At 38.5% G+C, this 20,732-nt stretch overlaps 1 protein-coding gene across 3 annotated transcripts in view; it reads left to right on the top strand.

The window, feature by feature from the left end:
• Positions 1-20,732, top strand: part of JPH1 (junctophilin 1) — a 69,874-nt gene that overhangs the window by 42,685 nt on the left and 6,457 nt on the right. For all 3 annotated transcript variants that reach the window (XM_067467393.1, XM_060775496.2, XM_060775495.2), the window contains exons 3-4: positions 8,257-8,375; positions 18,931-19,565. In XM_067467393.1, the coding sequence (XP_067323494.1) occupies positions 8,257-8,375; positions 18,931-19,565 (754 nt within the window). The remainder of the gene's footprint in view (positions 1-8,256; positions 8,376-18,930; positions 19,566-20,732) is intronic.

Below are 20,732 nucleotides of genomic sequence, written 5' to 3' on the forward strand. Positions count from 1 at the left end.
GCCGCTCCCCGGAATCGAACCTGTAACCTTTCGATCAACAAGCTCAGCAGCTCAGTGCTTTAATCCACTGCACCACCGGGGGCTCCATGGAATGTGCTACGGGTACTAAAATGACTTCGGGTAGTCCTAATGTGGTCTTTCTTGGTATATATTGCTTTCTAGCACCAAAATCTAAAGCAGAACAGCTATGACAATCAGGGCCCAGCGCCACTGAATAATTCTGGTTTGAGACAAAGGTCAGATACACTAAAGTTGTACAAAGGTCAGATACACTAAAGTTGTGGAAGTAGTTTCCATTTGCTGCATTATCAGGTGTGCTTTTTGGAGTAGAGAAAGTAGAACCAGAAAATTCTCAATGTACTCTTGCGGTATTAATTATTCTGATCCAGTGTTAGATCTTTTTTCGTCATGTTTTATATGAAGGAGATTGTACACAGCACAACTGGATGGAAGCATTTTCTTTAACGTATTAAGAACTCTATAGAACATTGGGTAGGGGGGCCATAGGAGTCCTAATATGGTAACGTTATGTTCCAGGCTGTCCTTTACTAAAGAACTTCATAAACTACTTTAGCATACTAGAGATGGCATCCTGTAAGTGACATACATGCACATAAGTGTACTATGCATGCACTGTGATTTATTCATCATAGTGCAACAGTTGTCTTCTCCTGGCTACAGTGGAAGCAGAATTATACATTAAGCAATGTTATGTGTACTGTGCATTGCAATCACACATTGTATCTAAGCATTCCATAGCAGCATCTAGTCATTGACTTGTGTTGTACTGTGTTGCTATTCCTCATGAGAATAATATAGTGCTGTCATACTGTATTTCCACATATTTACACAATGCTAACGAAATGTTGGTTTGTAGACCAGAAGTGGTCTTTTGGTTTTTATATAAATGTTAGAACTGTTTTAAAAAGTGAAAGCTGGAGAGGTTCTTTTTATAAGAAGCGTAGTTATACTCTGAACAGTGATGACAGAAACAGCACATTCTTATTCCATCTGTCAGTACTTTCTGTACAAAGATATGACGCACAAGAGTTCTGATAAATGTCCTGATGCGTAGGAGTTTGCACTTAGCAGAAGGATCAACTGTGCAACAGAGCTCAATGCCAGCAGTTCCCTCTTTGGGGCTGATAGGCTTTGAATAGAAGGCCCATTGTTGAATCAGATGCTTTGCAGTGGGATCCAGTGTCAGGTGGATAGAAGTTTGCATGTGCAAGGAGGGCATTCTTTTTCTGTCAAGCACCACTGTCTCCCCTAAATTTGATCTCAGAGGTTCTTCAATCTTTGGGGCAGATTTGGAAAGTCCAGGAGCATTACAAGATCCCCCCTTCCCCATTCCATCAACAGTCATCTTACCAAAAACAGTTCCATCAGGAAAAAGACCTCTGCAGATTTTAGCTGAAATGCTGAGTGACTTTGCCAAGAGTTTTTGTATGATTCGATTCTTTTGGTGAGTTTTCAGACTTATTTGTTCCAATTGTGATGCTTCCTGATGTCATTGTTCTTAAACAGTTTCATTGCTGACTGACCCTTTTATATATGTTTGCTAGGACATTTGCCTAGCAATCCCCAGGTCAAATGCCAATAATTTAACATGGCTTAATATCAATGCTATTGACTTACAGTTTGTTTTCGCATCAAATTGTATCCCAAATGGACCAAAACTAGAATTTTCCAACAAAAAAGGATCACGTTTTTCTAATGTATCTTCATGATATCAACCTAAGTTTTATCAAAATTGGTTCAAACCTAAAAAAATTAAAGAAAAATAAAACGTAAGTCCAAATTATTTTTTCAGGGAGCAACATGTGATGGGTCAGATCCACAATCTTTCTACTGCCTTTGTTTTTATCCAATTAGGTAACATTAGTTTGGTGACTCAGTGATCACATATGCTGATTTGTGTAAAATAACAGGCAGAAGTAATTAAATTATAGCCCAGGTTTCCTGTGTTTTATTATTTTTGTAATTCTTTTGTAAGTCAGTGAGGTGTATTGGTTTGAGTACTGGACTGCAACTTTGAAGAAAATGGTTAGAATCCCTGCTCAACAATGGAAACCCATGGGCTGACCATGAATGAGTCACATACTCTCAGCCTCAGACAAGTCGCCTATGAACAAATCTTGCCAAGAAAACCCTGTGATAGTGTCGGTCACCTTAGCACTGCTGTAAATTAGAAATGTTATTGTGGTGTGTGATGGAACACATCACAACAACAATTCTTCCTGTATTGTACAGAGAAAGGTAATGGGGTATATATGTTCTCACTAAAATGAATAGTGTCAACAATTTATTGGGAAATTGGTGTTTATAACTTTCACATTGGTATGTACACCACGTGTACTCATGGGAAATTAAACATGTGAATAAAAATTGTCATACGGGTTTTATTCAACAGTAAGGTCCATGCAGAAAATCCATAATGTTGAAGCAGTTCTTGGATGAACATAGGAGGATGAGTCAGAAGGAAGATGACAAATTCTTTATAGCAGAACTAGGAAATGCAAAGGAGTTTTAGCGGAAGAATAGAGAAGATTCAAGCAAACTTTGAATGCCACAAACTACTTGCTAGTTTGGCAGAGAGTGATAAAGCAAATGTCAGGGGAAGTGGGAGGAAGCAAAATACTTGAAGAGGCCATAGAGGGAGAAAGCCAAGGATGAGGCAGAAGCCTTACCATAGGATGAGCAGCGGGTCAGAGCATCACAGAAATTGGGGGCGGGGGGCGGGGAGTAAAAACTGGGTTTGTGCAGATTTGGCAAAATAAGTCAATCTTTGAATATACAAGGTGTGGCATAATATAAAATAAACCACATGTAGTTTATGTTTGATCAGCCCACACACTGCCTTGCTAGAGAAAGAAAATATGCCACCCAAGTGAACAGTAAAAAACAAGTAGTTTACTCTTTGTAGTTCAGAACAACATATGTACAATGTGATCAGTTGCATCAGCTCACATAATGTCCTTTTGGGAGAGATTTAAAATTATCTTTCATTGCCCATGTGGATAAACTCCTTCAGCAGCTCATGAAGCGAGAGCATACTCCAAACTCTGTCTCTCACTGCTTCATCTTTGCACTTGCATAGCTCAAACCTGAACAAAAATGTAACATTAACCAAAAGTCCCAGGCTCAGCCCGATCAATCAGGTTCATGCATCTTATTTTACAGTTGACACACACACACTCACTGATTCCTTGCATGCTCCAACACAAGGGAATAAGGAAGTAAAGTAGGAAACAAGAAGAAAAACACTGAAGTCCATCAGCAATAATAATTCATGGAAATTGGAATTAAAAATTCATGGAAATTGGAATGGAATATTTTTCTTTTCAAAAAGCTAAGAGATTAAAAGAGAGAGACTGCAGAGGAGCCATCGCTAGCTGCAGATCGCCTCTTTGTGATTATAATTTGGAATATGTTGTTTCCAACAGGAGAGAAATCAAGGGAACCTGTGTAGCCAGCAGACATTAATGTACAAGCAATGTTTGTTGTGCATACGTGCCTAAACCCTTTTTGAAATGCAGTGAGAAAATGTTCTTATTTAGAGATTATTCACTGTATGGAGGAGAAATAAAGATGGGACAGAGAAAACAGAATCTTCCACTTGGCATTATAGAAGACGTGTTAATACCCTCTGAGTATTTTTGTTTGTACAGCATTTACATCTGTTTGCATTTGAGTTGGGAATAAAACACTGATGGAGAACACACAGAGATGACAGACTGTATTTTTAATTATTGGTTGAATATGAAGTATTAAATTTCAAAGAATAGAAATAGTAGAAAAACTATAGTAAAACCTAAACATCTTATACAGTATATGTCACATCTACTTTCAGATATTTTGTGCCTAGTGATTATTGCATGGGGTTGAGATTAGGCCCACATTCCATCTCTATCATTCCTTCTCTATCATTGCTTCTGCTTCCCCTGTCCATAGATTGAGAGTGGAGAAGGGCTGAAGAAATGGATCTGTTGTGCATAGATTTGTCCGTGGGGGAATAGCCCTAACTGTATATAGATCAGAGCAATTGCTCATACACATAGAGTAGACTCTTCTGTTCTGACCTTCTCAGGGTTGCCTTCTGTACATGTCAAGAGTGGTTGAAAAAAATGTTGGAGTGGGGTCTACAGTTCTACTATCTTCTTTTATGCAATTATTATTGCGTAGAGAATACTAGAAATATTTAAGGAATTTTAAGAAGTTTTATTCATGATACAGGCAGCTTTGCATGTTGTGTATTCTCGAGAAACTTTCACATATTGTAAGTTCATTGTTACAATAGAAATGATAAGAAGGATCCATGGCAGCTTCCCTTCCCTTTGTAATTTGTACTATAGGAACTATGGGCCCTTTAGATTAATGTACCAAACCTTTTTGCTAACCTTGACTAAATTAGATTGATACTTCTACCTTGCCTTTACCAGCCTGGTGCTATCTAGACATTTTGAAACACAATTTCCAGAATGTTTGACCATTGTCTCCATTGGCTGGGGCTGTTTAAAGTTGCAGTCCAAAATTTGTGGAAGGCACCAGCTTAGGGAAGACTACTGAAGCATGTTAAGTTGACACAGTTTACAGGAAATACAAGTAAGGTTGAATTCATCCTATCTTCTTGTGCTGCTTATTACACCTTGTAAACTTATATCCAACTAGTTGTAGCTGCTGATTAATTTGGTTCACATTGTGTAATATTTTATGTCAAATACTTTGGGTAGAATTAATGTACTGTCATGTCAGCAAATATTCAGTACTTAGTTTTTCTGCCTGCGGTGGCGATATCCTAGCATACTGTTACATCAGCACAATCGTGTTGAGTTTGTAAAGAATATTTTGCAATAAGAAAATATCTTGCTCTCTTTCACTCTGTTTTGTGCATTGTTGGCTTACAGGATTACATAAAATGTGCTTGGAGTTCTTTAATGACATCTGCTTCTTTATTTGGACTACTGTACTTCTTTTGTCCAGATCCCATCAAATTCATTCTGGGACAATTGTGAATAAGGTGTATACAGTCTGCCTTCTAGATTCATTCATGGCGTAGGAATATCTCTGCTTTCCCACCCCCATCTCAAATCCAAAAGGCTGCTTGATATTGCCATTTTATATAAGAGTTACACCCCAATTTACTCTGCTACTATATATGATGGGGCTTGAGCATCCATGGCTTTTGACATCCAGGGGGCAGGATTCTGGAACCTAATTTCAGTGGTTACTAGGGTCCTTCTGTATATATTAATCACAGCGGCTATTATGGTTTTATTTGACTAAATAACAAAGATTCAAACATCAATCCAGTTTCTGATAAGCTGAAAACAGGAAGAATAACTGAATCTTTGGAATATATACATAGTTGAATTCTTTGATCACATGCTATTTGTATTTTGACATATCCCTGTGTGAGAGAGATTCACTTTTCAAGAAGGATGCATAATTTTTGTATGGATCTCATTTTAGTTATGTGATTTTACTTCTCACATTCTTGAAAAGTGATATGTTTCTCTTCTCAAATATGACAGTGTGTTTATGTGTGTGTGTTGTTATACAAGATTTGAGTCTCCCAGACGGTTTGGTTCATAGCAGCTGAATGCTGTTTTTTTTTTTATCATTCTGCTATTATGACTTTATAGGCTCATGGAGGGGCACATATTTACACTGGTATGCAATGTATAGTCAAGAAGGAGGTAACCTATATCTTACTTTTTATGGAAAATGAGAAAAGGTTATCCTTTGCCTCATTTCTGGATACATCTGTCCCATTTGTGGATGGAGGAGAAAGAGGGATAGCCTTATACAGTAAATTGGTTGCAGATGTTGAAGCATCTAGCAGCTATAACATTCTAAATGACATGTATTTTACAAAATGTAAACATTACTACTTCAGCCATTATATGACTTGACAGCATCACAAATCTTTCTAGTATCCTGTTTAGTTTTAATTGAGCTGCACCATTTCTGTTCAGCATCAGCATACAAAGCACTAACGTACTATAGCTAGAATATGCTTTACAAAAGAGATAGGAATCCCCCAGTTCTCCAGACACTGGAAATGTTGTCTGGATCTTTGACTGCTGTTGTTATTAGAAACTATCCAGTTCATTTCCCTACTTCAGACTAACAGGCTTCATTTTTAATATGCAGTACAGCATCCCTTATCCAAGGGGTATATGTTATCAGATTTCACATGGATACACAAAAACACAGATAATAGTGGATCCTATTGAAATGAAGGCAATCCAGTCAATGAATACTTTAGTATCAGACTGGAGGATCTAGCAAATGCCTAGAGAAGGTGTATTTTGTTGAATACGCAGGGGTTGCATTGTGTTACAAGCACTTACTATGTTTCTAGATAAGAATTTTTTCACACAGTTTAAGGAGACCTATGAAAATGTGATTTTCCCCCAAATTGTATTACATTAACAGCTTGTATTTGCATATGGAAACTTTTTAACTTCTTTGTTTCTCAAGTTTCTCCTGACACACACACAAAAAAAAAAATTGTGATCCAAATTGCTGACCGAAAGCCTGGTTCAGCAGTTGGAATGCTGATGTTATGGAGTTTTAAATAAAATGTTGTAGAATTTTAAACAAAAACAGTTATTCTGTCTGACTGCTCTACAGGTAGAAAACTTCCAATAGTGGTAAGGTGAATTGGACTATTTTCAGTTATAATCCCCCCCCCCCAAAAAAAAAAAATCAGTGTGTCTAAACAGCCATCTGCTACCGGTTCCTGGAGATCTTCCAGGAAGGAAAGAAACAGTTGTAGCCCATGGGCACAAATATGTTACCAGTTGCAGGCACATTGCTGGTCCACATATCAAATTGCTTAAGAAGCACTGGCATAGTTCCCACACAGTGCTAGCAGAGTGAAATATTCTGGTAACATTGTCGTCCTTGGTTTCTCCATTTCACAAACATTAATATGAAATACATCAAACATATGAAATCTTTTGTGGAAACAGTTTCAAAGAGCAGAAAACTGCACTTGATTTCTCTTTGCACTAAATCTATAAATATAGACATACTAGTGCAATGAACTTTGTGCCAGGATATGACCCTCTGGAATATAGACAAGAAAATGCTTTTGTAATGTTACATTCCCCGTTGACCTGTGCATTTGTGTAGGATCATAATAAGAGGCCTGTGGATCAGATCAAACGTCTCTATCTAGTACATTATCCTGTTTCAACCCATGACTGGCTTCATGTCTCTGGGGAGCCTACAAGAAGAGCTGGAAAGAAATAGCACTCTCTTCCTATTGTTTCCTAGCAACTGCTATTCAGAAAGACACTATGTATTGAATCTGGAGACAGCTCAGAGCCATAATGATTTCTAGGTATTGATAACTTTACTCACAATGCACTTTTGAATCCTCTATAACTAGTGGACAATACCATGTCCTATGGCAACAACCCAATATCTACAGGGATTCAATTTGAAGACTTCATGTAGAGACTCAAAAGTCCAAATAGCAGAAACCTCTATTGAAATGAAGCACTTCGGGCTCAAAAAATACTATGGAGTCATCTGGAGGACCTTAAAAATGCCCAGACAGGCCATATTGTGCCAGATGGTGATAAATGAATCTGCAGATACCGTTCCTGCAGAAATGGGAATTGTTCTCATAAGCTTTGGGGTGTCCTGAATCTGCCAGAATTCAAGTTCATTGGCATTAATGTGGTACAGGAGCCTTTTCCTGTCCATTTTCTGTATATTGTGCATACACGTCTAAATATCTGCCTTGCTTTCCCATCCAACCTCCCACAGTTTCCTGTTCTTCTAAATTAAAAAATACCCTAATTATTGGAAAATGTTTGGACTCCCTGATAGGTTTGAGAGCAGGACTGCATTTTCCATAATCAAGGACATTAAACAAATACCATGATACTGACGCTGATGTAAAACAGTCAAAGTTGTTGTTGTGTGCCCTCAAGTCCTTTCTCACTTATGGTAACCCTAAGGCAAATCTGCCATGGAGTTTTCTTGGCCTGTGCCTTCCTCTGCGGCTCAGGAAGTATGACTTGTCTCAAGTCATCCTGTGGATTTCCATATCTGAGCAGGTTTCCAGAGGCTTCAGTCCTGCACTCAAACCACTACACTGTGCTGGCTCTCCCTAAAGCCTAAAATATGCTTATATTTCTTTTTTTCAAGAAGTACACTTACACAGATAGCTTGCCTTTTTAAAGGAAAGAAAGAAAAATTATGCATACTAACACAATTTTCTTTATGCCTCTACAGAACTGCACATGCAAGAGCTAAAGCTGATGCTGCGGATCAGGCTGCTCAAGCTGCTCGTCAGGAGTGCGATATTGCCAGAGCAGTCGCTAGAGAACTTTCCCCGGGTTTCTACCAACCAGGTAATGTTTGCAGTGTTGGAGGATTTTACTGGATTGAGTTAATCTGGTGCATTTTAAAGTCTATGAATGTGTACCTTATAGACCACATAAATGTATCACTGAACATTGTATGTTAGTGCAGGGTGGAGTTAGTGCTTGACAGTGCTAACCTAGAAATACTTTTCTGATTGCATTAAGGACAACTTTTACAACTTGTCTGCATTGTAGTATTTAGGGTGAGAAAGCACAAGTAAATGTAGCTGAATTTGTAATAGAACCTTCAGGATATACAGTGGACGTTTGGTATTTACTGTGGATTGGTTTCAAGATCAAATCTCAGAAGTTACCAAAATCTGTGGATATTCAAATCCCGTTATATCAAATGGCCCCTGTACACGCAGAAGCAGTATCCACAGTTTGACCTGTCCACATCTTGAACAGTATTTCATCTCTAAATTTTATAGGTCTTCCAACAATTCTATGGTATACTTCTGCCAGCAGTTACCATAGTAATACCCTGGAGGACCTATCAATTTCCTAGAGAGGATACCTCTAGGAATTTTCTATGTTAACTTCTGAAGCCATTCATTTCAGTATATTCACTACAATTCACTATAATTCATTTTCCTGTTTCCACAGTTCAGTCCTGTTTCCACATATCCCCCTCTCCAGATAAGAGGCTTCTAGTTTTTTCTCAAGCATGGAAATTTGAACCTGTGTATGCTGGATTCATGGATATGGAGGGCCAAGTGAATAGTTTATTACTAATGTGTTATAAACTGTATTTATCCACAATGATTGGGTAGCATTGTATACCCCAGCCTGATGATGCAAGTGGTAGCACAATTGTCTGTGGCGTTCATGGGGACAGATTCATATGGAAAGGCATCCATAACTTCAGTTATTTTTTGTTGTTGTGTGTACACAAGACAACATCATTGGGGAGGTTCTCTTTCAGCACTTGTTCATTCTGGATTGCGGCTGTGAAATTCAGTTTCACTGTCATCTTCTCCTGTTCATAGACAGTAATGTCCAACTAGGGATTAGTGTCACTAGATTTTGGCACAGTGTTTACTTCATTGTCATGTGCTGCAGCCAGTGCTTTCCTAGAATAGGTAATTTACAGAAAGCTAGCATGCAATGGTTACAGCATACAAAGTGTAATACACTCCCCCAAAAACAAAAGCGAAGATTGATTGAAATTTCAGAAACTTAGATCCCAATGGAATAATTATGTACAATATTTGTCTGTGAGCACTATGCTGTTAGCCCTTGTGTGCCGATGTAGGTTTCTCTCAGTGATCCAGTTCTTGAGCAACATATGCTTCACTGTCCTGAAAAGACTGTACTACCTCAAAGCGTTGCATATCATTTATGTACACGAGGCCATGCATGTCTGTCATTAAGCAAATGCAATTTAAGATGCCCACATGTGTGGCTTCCTGGAATCCTTTTCATTTCAGATTACTCACACTATCAAGCAGTATCATCTCCAAGCTCCCAGGGGATCAGGCAGATTGAGGTTGAGCAACAGTGGTTTGCCTAAGGCCACGGAGAGTTCATAATTCATCTGGAAACTTGATGCTATTCATAATGCTCCAGCAGCTGCCTGAATATATATCAGTCTCTCTCTAAATGAGAAGATACATGAGCCTTTAGGATCTTCACTGTAAAACGTTTGCAGTATAGCTGATTAAAAAAAGAGGACTAAATAGTGTTAGAGTATACAATATGTGCAGTACAACCCCATGTCCACAGGACTAGGTTTGATTTATCCACATCTATTAAAAGATATCCTCTTTGGGCAATTTCTGGGTCCTTTAGCATAACTCTATATGGCATTCTTCATTTCAATAGGGTTCAATATTATCTGTAGTTTCTTGTATCTATGTGAAGTCTAGGGACTGATTGTGTTCATTTTTCTGGAACTGGCCCATCAGGATTGTTTTCTAAAATATTTCCAATATAGCATATAGATGAATTACCATATGTTACATGATTTATAGATTGTCAGTTACCCCAGTGGCGCAGTGGGTTAAACCCTTGTGCTGGCAGGACTGCTGACCGACAGGTAGATGGTTCAAATCTAGGGAGAACGGGTGAGCTCCCTCTGTCAGCTCCAGCTCCCCATGCGGGGACATGAGTGAAACCTCCCACTGGACGGTAAAAGCATAAAACATCTGGGCATCCCCTGGGCAATGTCCTTACAGATGGCCAATTCTCTCACACTAGAAGTGACTTTCAGTTTCTCAAGTCGCTCCTGACACACACACAGACAAACCAAGAAAGAAAGCTTTAAAACAGAACACTATTTTTTAAAAAATCCTGGAAATATTTGTTTCAAGGAAAGAAAGAAAAAATGTAGATTGTATCTATTGTCAGTTTCCTTTTGAAAACCCACTTGGGCTGTAGAAGAGCAAATCCAAAGTTTGCTTTTCAGTGTCATTTTATGCCATGTGTCACTTTTTGCCATGTGTCATTGCCATGTGAGGGGTCGAAGCTGCTTTTCAACTCTTTCATTTTTGACAAATAGTCTTGTTGTATGCTTCCCCTCTCCTCAAGAGTTTAAAATTAATTTGTTAAAAATCATTATATAAAATTTGATATGTCAGTGACTTTAAAAGTAATTAATCATTTTAATGCAAACATAATTAAGTTTTTAAATTATGATTAACTTTTCGTGTTGATACACTGATGGATAATTTTGTGATTCCTTCTTAAATTAAAAGTGTATTGAGTTGCTAACAATTAATGTAACGACTTAATTTTATAATATTCACACAAGCAAATCAACATTAATGAGTGTATTTACATAATATCAACACATTGATTGTTGATATCAACATTTCTAAACTTCTCAAACTGTCCATTTATGGATTTTTGTAGTGTTGCCAACTTTAAGCAGCTGCAGAATAGGATGCTGAAATCTAGATATCAGAAATAATGTCCTGCAGCCATGAAAGCACAATGCAGATAGATAAACTCCTCAAACCTTTTATGTCCAGGTTAGGGAGGGTAGAATTTCTCTGGGACATAAAGACAGACCAGAGCTTGTTTTACAATATTAAGCACATGGATCCGACCCAGTTCTTTCTAGTCCAGAGGTCTTTCTGTACCTCACAGTTGTAGCTAGGCAACATATTCTTGTTGTGTCAGATTGTACTGAAAAACAATATTTTGGGAAAATATAATTATACCCAAGTTTTTCTTTTCTTTTTTTTAAAAATAGAAGAACTTAATTCAAAAAAGCAATCTGTTCCAATTTAAGGACTGTTCATAGAAAATCTATGTGAGTACTTTTTGCAAAAAGAAAGAAAGAAAGAGAAGGAAGGAAGGAAACGGAATGGAAAGGAAAGGAAAGGGAAAATATAATTGTATGAGGTACTTATATACACATAAACTAAAGCCAGTGAAAATTGGTTTATCCAAGACCTAATATCTGCCTCTGGAGGTATATCTGAAGGTCACTAGATTGGGACAGCCTGTTATATACTCAACAAATAATTGTGTTTTGATCACTATATGTTGTGTGATAATTACTTGTGAAACCAATGCAAATTAATATGAAGCAATTTTGCTAGATGTGGTGAGTAAAACATCTACAGTCATAAGAATCCGCTCCTCCCACCAATTTAGGACTTCTTTGGTACATTTTTTGCTGTTTTATGCTTGTTTCTTTAAAAAAAATCATATATATATATTTCAGACACTATTCTTAAGGACAGGAGTTGATCGAGTGCTAGAGATTATAGCCCAAAACTGGGCAAATAATATACAAAATCAGCCAGGGGCGACCCTTATAGAAGTAGCTAAGGGAAATAACCCATAGTCTTATGTATTAATGCACAGAGCATGGGAAAGAAACAAGATGAACATGAACTATTAACAGCAAAGCAGATATGATATATTGTAGACATCACTGAAACGTTGTGGGATAAGTTTCATGAAGGGTATAACCTGTTTTAGAGAATAGACCAAGCAGGAAAGATGAAATGGCAATGTATGTCAAAAATGTTTACACCTATGAAAGGATCCCAGCCAAGATTTGGTATAGGGATTAAAATTACTCTTGCTGGAGTGGAAGACACATTTTTCTGTTTTGTCCTGACAACCACTTTATTCTCTCTGCCCCACTCCACTCCTGTCACCTACCATTGAACAGCACTGGTATCTTTAAGGTACCACCTAGAATATTTTATTTATATTTTATTTGTCTAACACTCATAATCTTCCTGAGCCTCTGTGAATGTGTTCCTGGTTGTTATATAGAGAAACATGATCAGTACACAGTACTGTGTACACAGGACACAGCTTTTGCATTCTATCAGTATTTTCACCATATGGATGTCACTCACTTTCAGGAGACCAGCTGTTCTTTTTAAACACCAAATCCAATTAACTCTCAATTTATAAGCTTTTGTATTTTCTCTACTATGACTAAAAGGTAGATATAGCAGGAAGTCAATCATGTTCATTAAGCATCTGTCCAGTGAAAATACAGCAGAGTTGCAAAATTACCTGAAGTTTACACAGTCACAATAAAAAGGTTGGAGATGGACAGTTAATTTACCAAAACGATCTGTCAGCAGTAATTCCGTTGAAACCTGGGGTTTGCAAAATGATCTGCCTTGTTGTTGTTCATTCATTCAGTCGTCTCCAACTCTTCGTGACCTCATGGACCAGCCCACGCCAGAGCTCCCTGTCGGCCGTCACCACCCCCAGCTCCTTCAAGGTCAGTCCAGTGACTTCAAGGGTGCCATCCATCCATCTTGCCCTTGGTCGGCCCCTCTTCCTTTTACCTTCCACTTTCCCCAGCATAATTGTCTTCTCTAGGCTTTGCTGTCTCCTCATGATGTGGCCAAAGTACTTCAACTTTGTCTCTAGTATCCTTCCCTCCAGTGAGCAGTCAGGCTTTATTTCCTGGAGGATGGACTGGTTGGATCTTCTCGCAGTCCAAGGCACTCTCAGAACTTTCCTCCAACACCACAGCTCAAAAGCATCGATCTTCCTTCGCTCAGCCTTCCCTAAGGTCCAGCTCTCACATCCGTAGGTTACTACAGGGAATACCATGGCTTTGACTATGCGGATCTTTGTTGCCAGTGTGATGTCTCTGCTCTTTACTATTTTATCGAGATTGGACATTGCTCTCCTCCCAAGAAGTAAGCGTCTTCTGATTTCCTGGCCACAGTCTGCATCTGCAGTAATCTTTGCACCTAGAAATACAAAGTCTGTCAAGGCCTCCACATTTTCTCCCTCTATTTCCCAGTTGTCAATCATTCTTGTTGCCATGATATTGGTTTTTTTGATGTTTAGCTGCAACCCAGCTTTTGCGCTTTCTTCTTTCACCTTGATTAGAAGGCTCCTCAGCTCCTCTTCGCTTTCGACCATCAGAGTGGTGTCATCTGCATATCTGAGGTTGTTAATGTTTCTTCCAGCAATTTTCACCCCAGCTGCCTTAAATTGATACATTGTGGAACAGTAGCATCCCCTCTAGAATTGTTGTTACCATTGTTGTGTGCCTTCAAGTCATTTCCAGATAATGGCAACACTAAAACAAACCTTTCTTTGTCAGATTTACATGGAAAACGTGGCTATTTATTTGTAAATATGCATATTTAGGAGGAAATATAAACCTTGAAGTTAAACAAAATAGAAATAGGACTAGAATATAACATCTTGAATTTTAACCCATCAGAGTGATATAGGTTGAGCATCCATTATTCCAAAATTGATATGGGTGACATTTTTGCTTTCTGATGAAACAATGCAAAAGCTTGTTATATTGGTAAATGAATTTCATGTTTAGACTTTGGTCCCAAGTTCAAGATACCTCATTATGTACATACAGGTTGAATATTCTTTATCCAAAATGCATGTTATCAGAAGAGTTTTCAGCTTTAGAATTTTTTGGATTTTGGTAGACCTATATCTATTATCATAATGAGACATCTTGAAGATGGTACGTACAGATTAAGTATTCCTTATCCAAAATGTTTGGGACTGGAAATACTTTCGGTTTTGGAATGCCTATATTTATACATATGTATGTACATATTGAGATATGTTGGAGATGAGCTTGTTTTTAACTATAAATAAAATCCAAGAGACTTCTTTAATGTTTCTTCTTTAATCTGATGGAAAACTTTTGCCTTTTCATTCCGCTAATGTCTAATCTTCAAAGATGAACAGCAAAAGCACCATTCAAGTAGCCCTGTGGTGATATTACATTAAAATAGTGAGCATGAAAACATTCTGTTCCAATGAACAAGTGCAATAGATCATTAGATTACTGCTGTACATTGTATTGGGATGGCGTCAATTAGTCCAAAACTTAAGGAGTCATTGAGATCATATTTGTTGGTCCTTAAGAACCTGTATATTTTTTTCAAGCTGCAGATCAAAGGGAAAGGACCTGTTTCTGAATGCATGAATCTGAAGTACCATCTACTTCAACCCTCTATTTGTGCACTGATCTTTGCCTAAGCTCCTCCTCCAGGTCCTTCTGATACCAGAGTTGAGGTGGATGTTGCATCTCATTTATATACATTCTGTTTCCCAAGAAGTTCACCTAGCACAGAGCAGGAAACCTCAGGCTCTGGGACTAAGTCTAGTGTTCTGGGGATTGTCACATGGCCATAACTCCTTCTACATCACATTGTCATTTAGTGTGTTTTCTTTCCATCCTGAAAGACTGAAATGTCTTAGTTACTGACTGGCAGAGGTTGAAGATAAAACTGGCTGTTACTATTTACCCCTCTCTTTTTGTTTTGGCCTCACCAACCATTTGAATGTAACCCCCCCCCCCCACGAATGTGTTAAGATGAATTCAACCTTCATGCTTAAAGAGGTTTTTATCACCTAAATCTAGCACTTCCAAAATTAACCTTTTTTTCTTACCAAGAGAAGTGCTTGTTGTTTCACTAGATTTTTCAGCAGTATGTTCTTGTATTGCTCTTTTGAATCTGGTCTTATTTTGATGTATTTATCTGCATATGAACTGTACTGGAAATTTTCATGTAGGATGATGAATGAATATGGAATTTCTTGCATCTTATATATCTGTGTCACAAGCAGTCATTGCTATTGCAGACGTGATTGTCAAAGTAATGATTGGCCCTGTCCTAAGCTACTGTCCGCATTAGCCAATCTTAACAAATACTGCTTCCTAACATGCTGCACCAGAGATGAAAGTTAATATTTATTAAGTTGTCATAAGTCAAACAGATATCTTCCATAGTCTTTGCCTTTCAGGGTTGCAGGTTTAGATAATTAACCATTTTGTATTTGTTTAGGGCCTTGATAAACTCTTCAAACCTTCTTCTAAAATTACTTGTTGTTCAAATCATTTTTGATTTATGGTTGTTGTTTTTTTTTTCAAAAAATAGTTCAGTGGGGATTTTACATTGCTTGATTTTAAAAGCTGAGGGAATGTGGCTTATCCAAAACCACACACTGAATTTCCATGAGTCTGAGTAGAATTTGAACCCTTGAAGACCTAGTCCAACACTCAAATCCATATTACACCACATTGTATCTCTTCTAAAATTATGCAGGTAGTTTTATGATACACGTGTTAAGAATATTAGAAGAATCAGGCTGGAAAGTGTATAGGAAGCAATGTTTTATTTAAGCCAATAACAACTTTGCTCCCTAACAAAAATGGCAGAAAAACAGGCATCCCTCCAAATTGGCAGATTCGACTTTTGAGGATTTGATTATTCATGGATTTGATTTAAAATATTCTTCCAGGATTCTCTAGATCTTCCAGTGTGATTCTGTGGTCAACATTGACCACAGAGTCATGTTGGAATACCGAGAAATTCCTAGAAAAGAGTTCTCTCAATTTTTTTAGAAAGCAATTTATTTGTGATTTTTCACTTTCCCAGAAGTCCTGTGCTCGTAACTCAGATGATGGTGGTGGGCTAATGGGACTCAGCGAAGGATTAGAATGAAATTGAAGTTATTTATTTATTTATTTATTTATTTATTTATTTACTATGCTTATATACTGCCCCTCTCATCCTGCAGGTGACTTGGGGTGGTTTACAGTGAGCACCAAAAACATAAAATACAATTAAAACAGTTAATAAAAATATAAAAACCAATTAAAACAGTCAATATCAATAAAATAACACATATCATTTAGAGTCTCCTTGTTAAAAGTATAATCCAGTAGTATCGTCTAGTCATTCCTATGTTTTGGGTTTTTGTTGGGGGGTTTTTGGAATCTTAAAAGGGAAGGGGCCAATCTGATATCCCTAGGGAGGGCATTCCATAGCCGAAGGGCCACCACCGAGAAGGCCCTATCCCTCGTCTCCACCAAACTTGCTTGTGACGACGACGGGATCAAGAGCAGGGCCTCAGCGGACAATGTTAAAGTCATGGAAGGTTCATAAGGGGAGATACGTTCATACAGATAAGTTGGGCCAGAACTGTTTAGGGCTTTATAGGCTGAAGCCAGCACTTTGAATTGTGCCCGGTAGCAGACTGGCAGCCAGTAGAGCTGGCACAGCAGAGGAGTTGTATGCTCCCTGAGCACCACCCTTGTTAGCAATCTGGCTGCCATCCGTTGGACCATTTGAAGCTTCCAGACAGTCTTCAAAGGCAACCCCACATAGAGTGTGTTGCAGTAGTCTATACGGGATGTAACCAGAGCATGGACTACCGTGGCCAAGTCAGCCTTCCCAAGGTATGGGCACAGCTGGTGCACAAGTTTTAACTGTGCGGATGCTCCCCTGGTCACCACCAAAACCTGAGGTTCCAGGCTCAGCAATGAGTCCAGGATCACATCCAAACTGCGAACCTGCGGTTTCCATCAAGTACTACTGAAGACTACACACACACACTCCCAGAGATAGAGACTAGCAAATGACATTCATTAGAAAGAACTCTTTTTTAATATTCCTTATGACTAAATAATACTTCCAAATTAAGGACTAGGTTTATTTATGTGCAGGTTTGTATTTGAAAATAGGAAAGCAATGCACAGTTTGGCTTAACTCAGCAAACTAAAAAAATAGAAAGTAGTAATAATCAAATGGAAGGAAGAAACATGATCAAAAGTAATGCTGTGAAACAAACTTAGAGGCGAGAGGAGTCAGCAAATTAGATGAGAGATGTGATCCTACACCCATTGAAGTGAACTGCCAAGCACTGCAGGCTTAGTCTGTGTATTTGAAATGTGATACAGCTGCAAAAGTGCTAATGCTATTTTGGGCTGTGTATGCAAAGGCAGAACGTCATGGAGAAGCAAGGTGATAGTCCCTTCCCTCCATATGTCTGTTGGCACTGCTTTGGGTGCTGGGCACTGCAGTACTTTAGAAATCCTGGCAAGCTGAAGAGGCATCAAAATAGTAATGGCAGAAAATATATTTTATTCTGGGAGATGCTTCTGGAAACCTTAATCTTGCAACTTGCATGGTCATGCTCAGATTACTGTAACAAGCGTTCCAAATGGGAAAACTGAAGCGGTAGTTATAACAACCCATGATAGTTCCATTTCAGTGTTGCCCTCTTCTTGTTGAGGCTCCTCTAATATCAGTGTCATGCCATCATGCCATTCATGGACTCCGTTTTTGAAAGACTGTCACGGCAATACACGAATGGAAGAACCAAGTCAGCATTGGTTTCACATTCTTAGGTAGAAATACAAGCAGATTCCCTGATTTCTCTCAGATTTCCCTCAGAAATACAACTTCAAAATACATGCATACATATTTTCCAAATGTACTGACAGGCATTACAACATGGGGAAGGATGGCTTTGAAATATAATTCGACCCACCCACCACCCATTCCTAGTATCCATAGAATTGGTATTTGAAAGTTTCATTTTATGCATGCCCAATAAAATATTTCCTCTCTAGGCATTTTCTAGGTTGTCTAGCTCAACAATATGATATTCTTAGGCTAGACATCCTTCATTTCAATAGAGTTAGGTATTATCTCAGTTTTGCATAAGCAGGTTATGTCCAGGAATATATGACACACAAATAAGAGCTTGTCCTGTAGTAGGTGTTGCTTTGTGCCTTCAAGTCATTTCCAACTTGTGGTGACACCCAAGGTGTACATATCAAAGGGGTTTTGGTGGCAAGATTTGTTCAGATGAGGTTTGTCTTTGCCTTCTTCAGAGCTAAAAAAGTGTGACATGCTCATTTCCCCACCTGAATGGAGATTCAAATCCTGTTCTCCAGAGTCCTCGTCCAATTCTCAAGCCATTGCACTATGCTAGTGTAGTGGCTTGAATCTTAGTAAAAGCTTTTGCCGAGTCTTAGACTAAAAGAAGGACATAGTGATAAAATCTGTAATAATAATTGAGGCTTATTATCCGGTGATATGCTTGTACTGAGGTTGAATTTTCTTTTCCTTGCCTCCATGCATAATCCTCTAAGTTGCCTCAAAATAGCTCTGGAGTAGATTTGGGTTGTCCAGAAGGTTTGTAATAAGAATGGACAATTGCACCCTGCATGTTTTTCTTGTAGAAAGAATCTATTAGACAAGTGGAATTGGTAATGAGAGGAGTGTTCAATGGGAAGTTCAACTAATCTTCTCTTTGCCTTTTCTAAATAAATTTTCAGGCCCTGATTATATCAAACAACGATTTCAAGAGGGTGTGGATGTTAAGGAAAACCCTGAAGAAAAGGTTCAGGAAAAACCGCCCAGCCCAAAAGAATCCCCTCACTTTTATCGAAAAGGCACTACACCTCCTGGGACCCCAGAAGAGAGCCCAAGGCAGAGCCCCGTCCCTTCTGCCAAGCCTTCCCCTGCAAAACCAGGCAAAAAACAAAACTCCACTTCAGAAGTCAGGATTGTTCCAGAAAAAAAGAATTTACCTAGTGAAAACGTAACACCTGTGGTAAACAAACCTCTTCATTCAAAATCACCTGCGAAGGAGGATATCACAGCAAAGCAGCAGCCAAAGTTGTCACCTCGCAACAATCCTAGCAGCAGAGAAAATGGGGAGTTACACGGTCATTACCACGGCTACTATGTGAAGACTAATCCAACATTGTATCCATATGAGCTTGGAGAAGACGAGGACCATACCAACCCAACATCTTCCGCACTGGTAGCGTCGTCAGCTCAGAAGACAAGCCCAACTGGAGTTGGGGTTCAGTTAGATGCCAAAGAATTGTTAAAGAGCCCTGAATCTGCTGCACCAAAGAATCCCACTAATAACAACTTCTATTCCCTGGAAAGAGAAGTTAATTCGGTAGGTACTTGGTTAGTTTAGGTGAGCCATCCTCTTAATGTCTAGGGCTGCTCCTCATATTTCTGGTACAGTTTACACACTGTGTTTTATGTGTTCAGTATTTACATACGTCTTAAATGTTTGTTAGCTGACATTTGCCCTTAAGATACAAACATGTCAAGAAGTCAGTTTAAACCCAAACAGCCTCCTAAATAGAAGTAAATAATAATAATAATAACAACTTTATTCTTATATCCCTCCACCATCTCCTTGAAGGGACTCGGGGTGGCTTATAGAACAGCACAAGGTGCCTAGAAACAAACATAAAAATGAAGCACAATATAAAATACAATAAATTAAATCACATACACATATAAAAACATCAATTCAGGCTCAATAAAACTGAGGTCATAAACCAGTGGCGGTAAGCTGCTGTAAACATGGCCAAGCCGTAAACAATTGGAATTGAATAAGTGCAAGCTGCAACAATGAACTAAATAAAACTAAACCAAAACTACAGCTTATTTACCCAATCACCATGAAGTCACAAAACATTCATTAAAATACAGTATAATGCATAACCCTAACAAGTGCATATTTGCAAGCATGGGAGCTACACAGATAATCGTGGCCTAGGACTGGCTCCTTTGTCATGTATGCAGTTTTTAGTAATAACCACATAGGCTTCTATTTTGTTCAGTTGTAATAAAAATAAAAGCTGGGCTCACAATCTTGTAACTCAAGGATTCACATTAACAACTGAATATGATCCTGAAAATCCAGTCAAGCAACACCCCAACCAAAGGACTTCCAGGGCACAGCAGATTACATTCTAATTCAGTAGCATTGTGCGGGAAGGCCGGGGGGGGGGGGGGGATAAATCTCATCCCTGATTCTAAACAGATAAGTGTGTTATTGATTTTTGTGGGGTTTTTTGTTTTTGTTTTTATAATTTTTAAAAAAGAAGTATGAAACTAAACATTAGGAGTGACATCCAGCATTTCAGAGTTTCTGTAAAGATGATGTGATTGAGCAGTTGTGCAGATTGGCCTGTGTCTAACTTCCAGTGGCCAATCACAAAATGCAACACACAGAATGCACAGTTGAAGACTGATGATGTCCTATGATAAACAGACATCATTCACCACTTGAGGGAGCATTTCTTCTAAAGATGTGCTAAATGTATCA

The sequence above is a fragment of the Anolis sagrei genome, chromosome 4, assembly GCF_037176765.1.
Source record: "Anolis sagrei isolate rAnoSag1 chromosome 4, rAnoSag1.mat, whole genome shotgun sequence".
NCBI lineage: Eukaryota > Metazoa > Chordata > Lepidosauria > Squamata > Dactyloidae > Anolis > Anolis sagrei.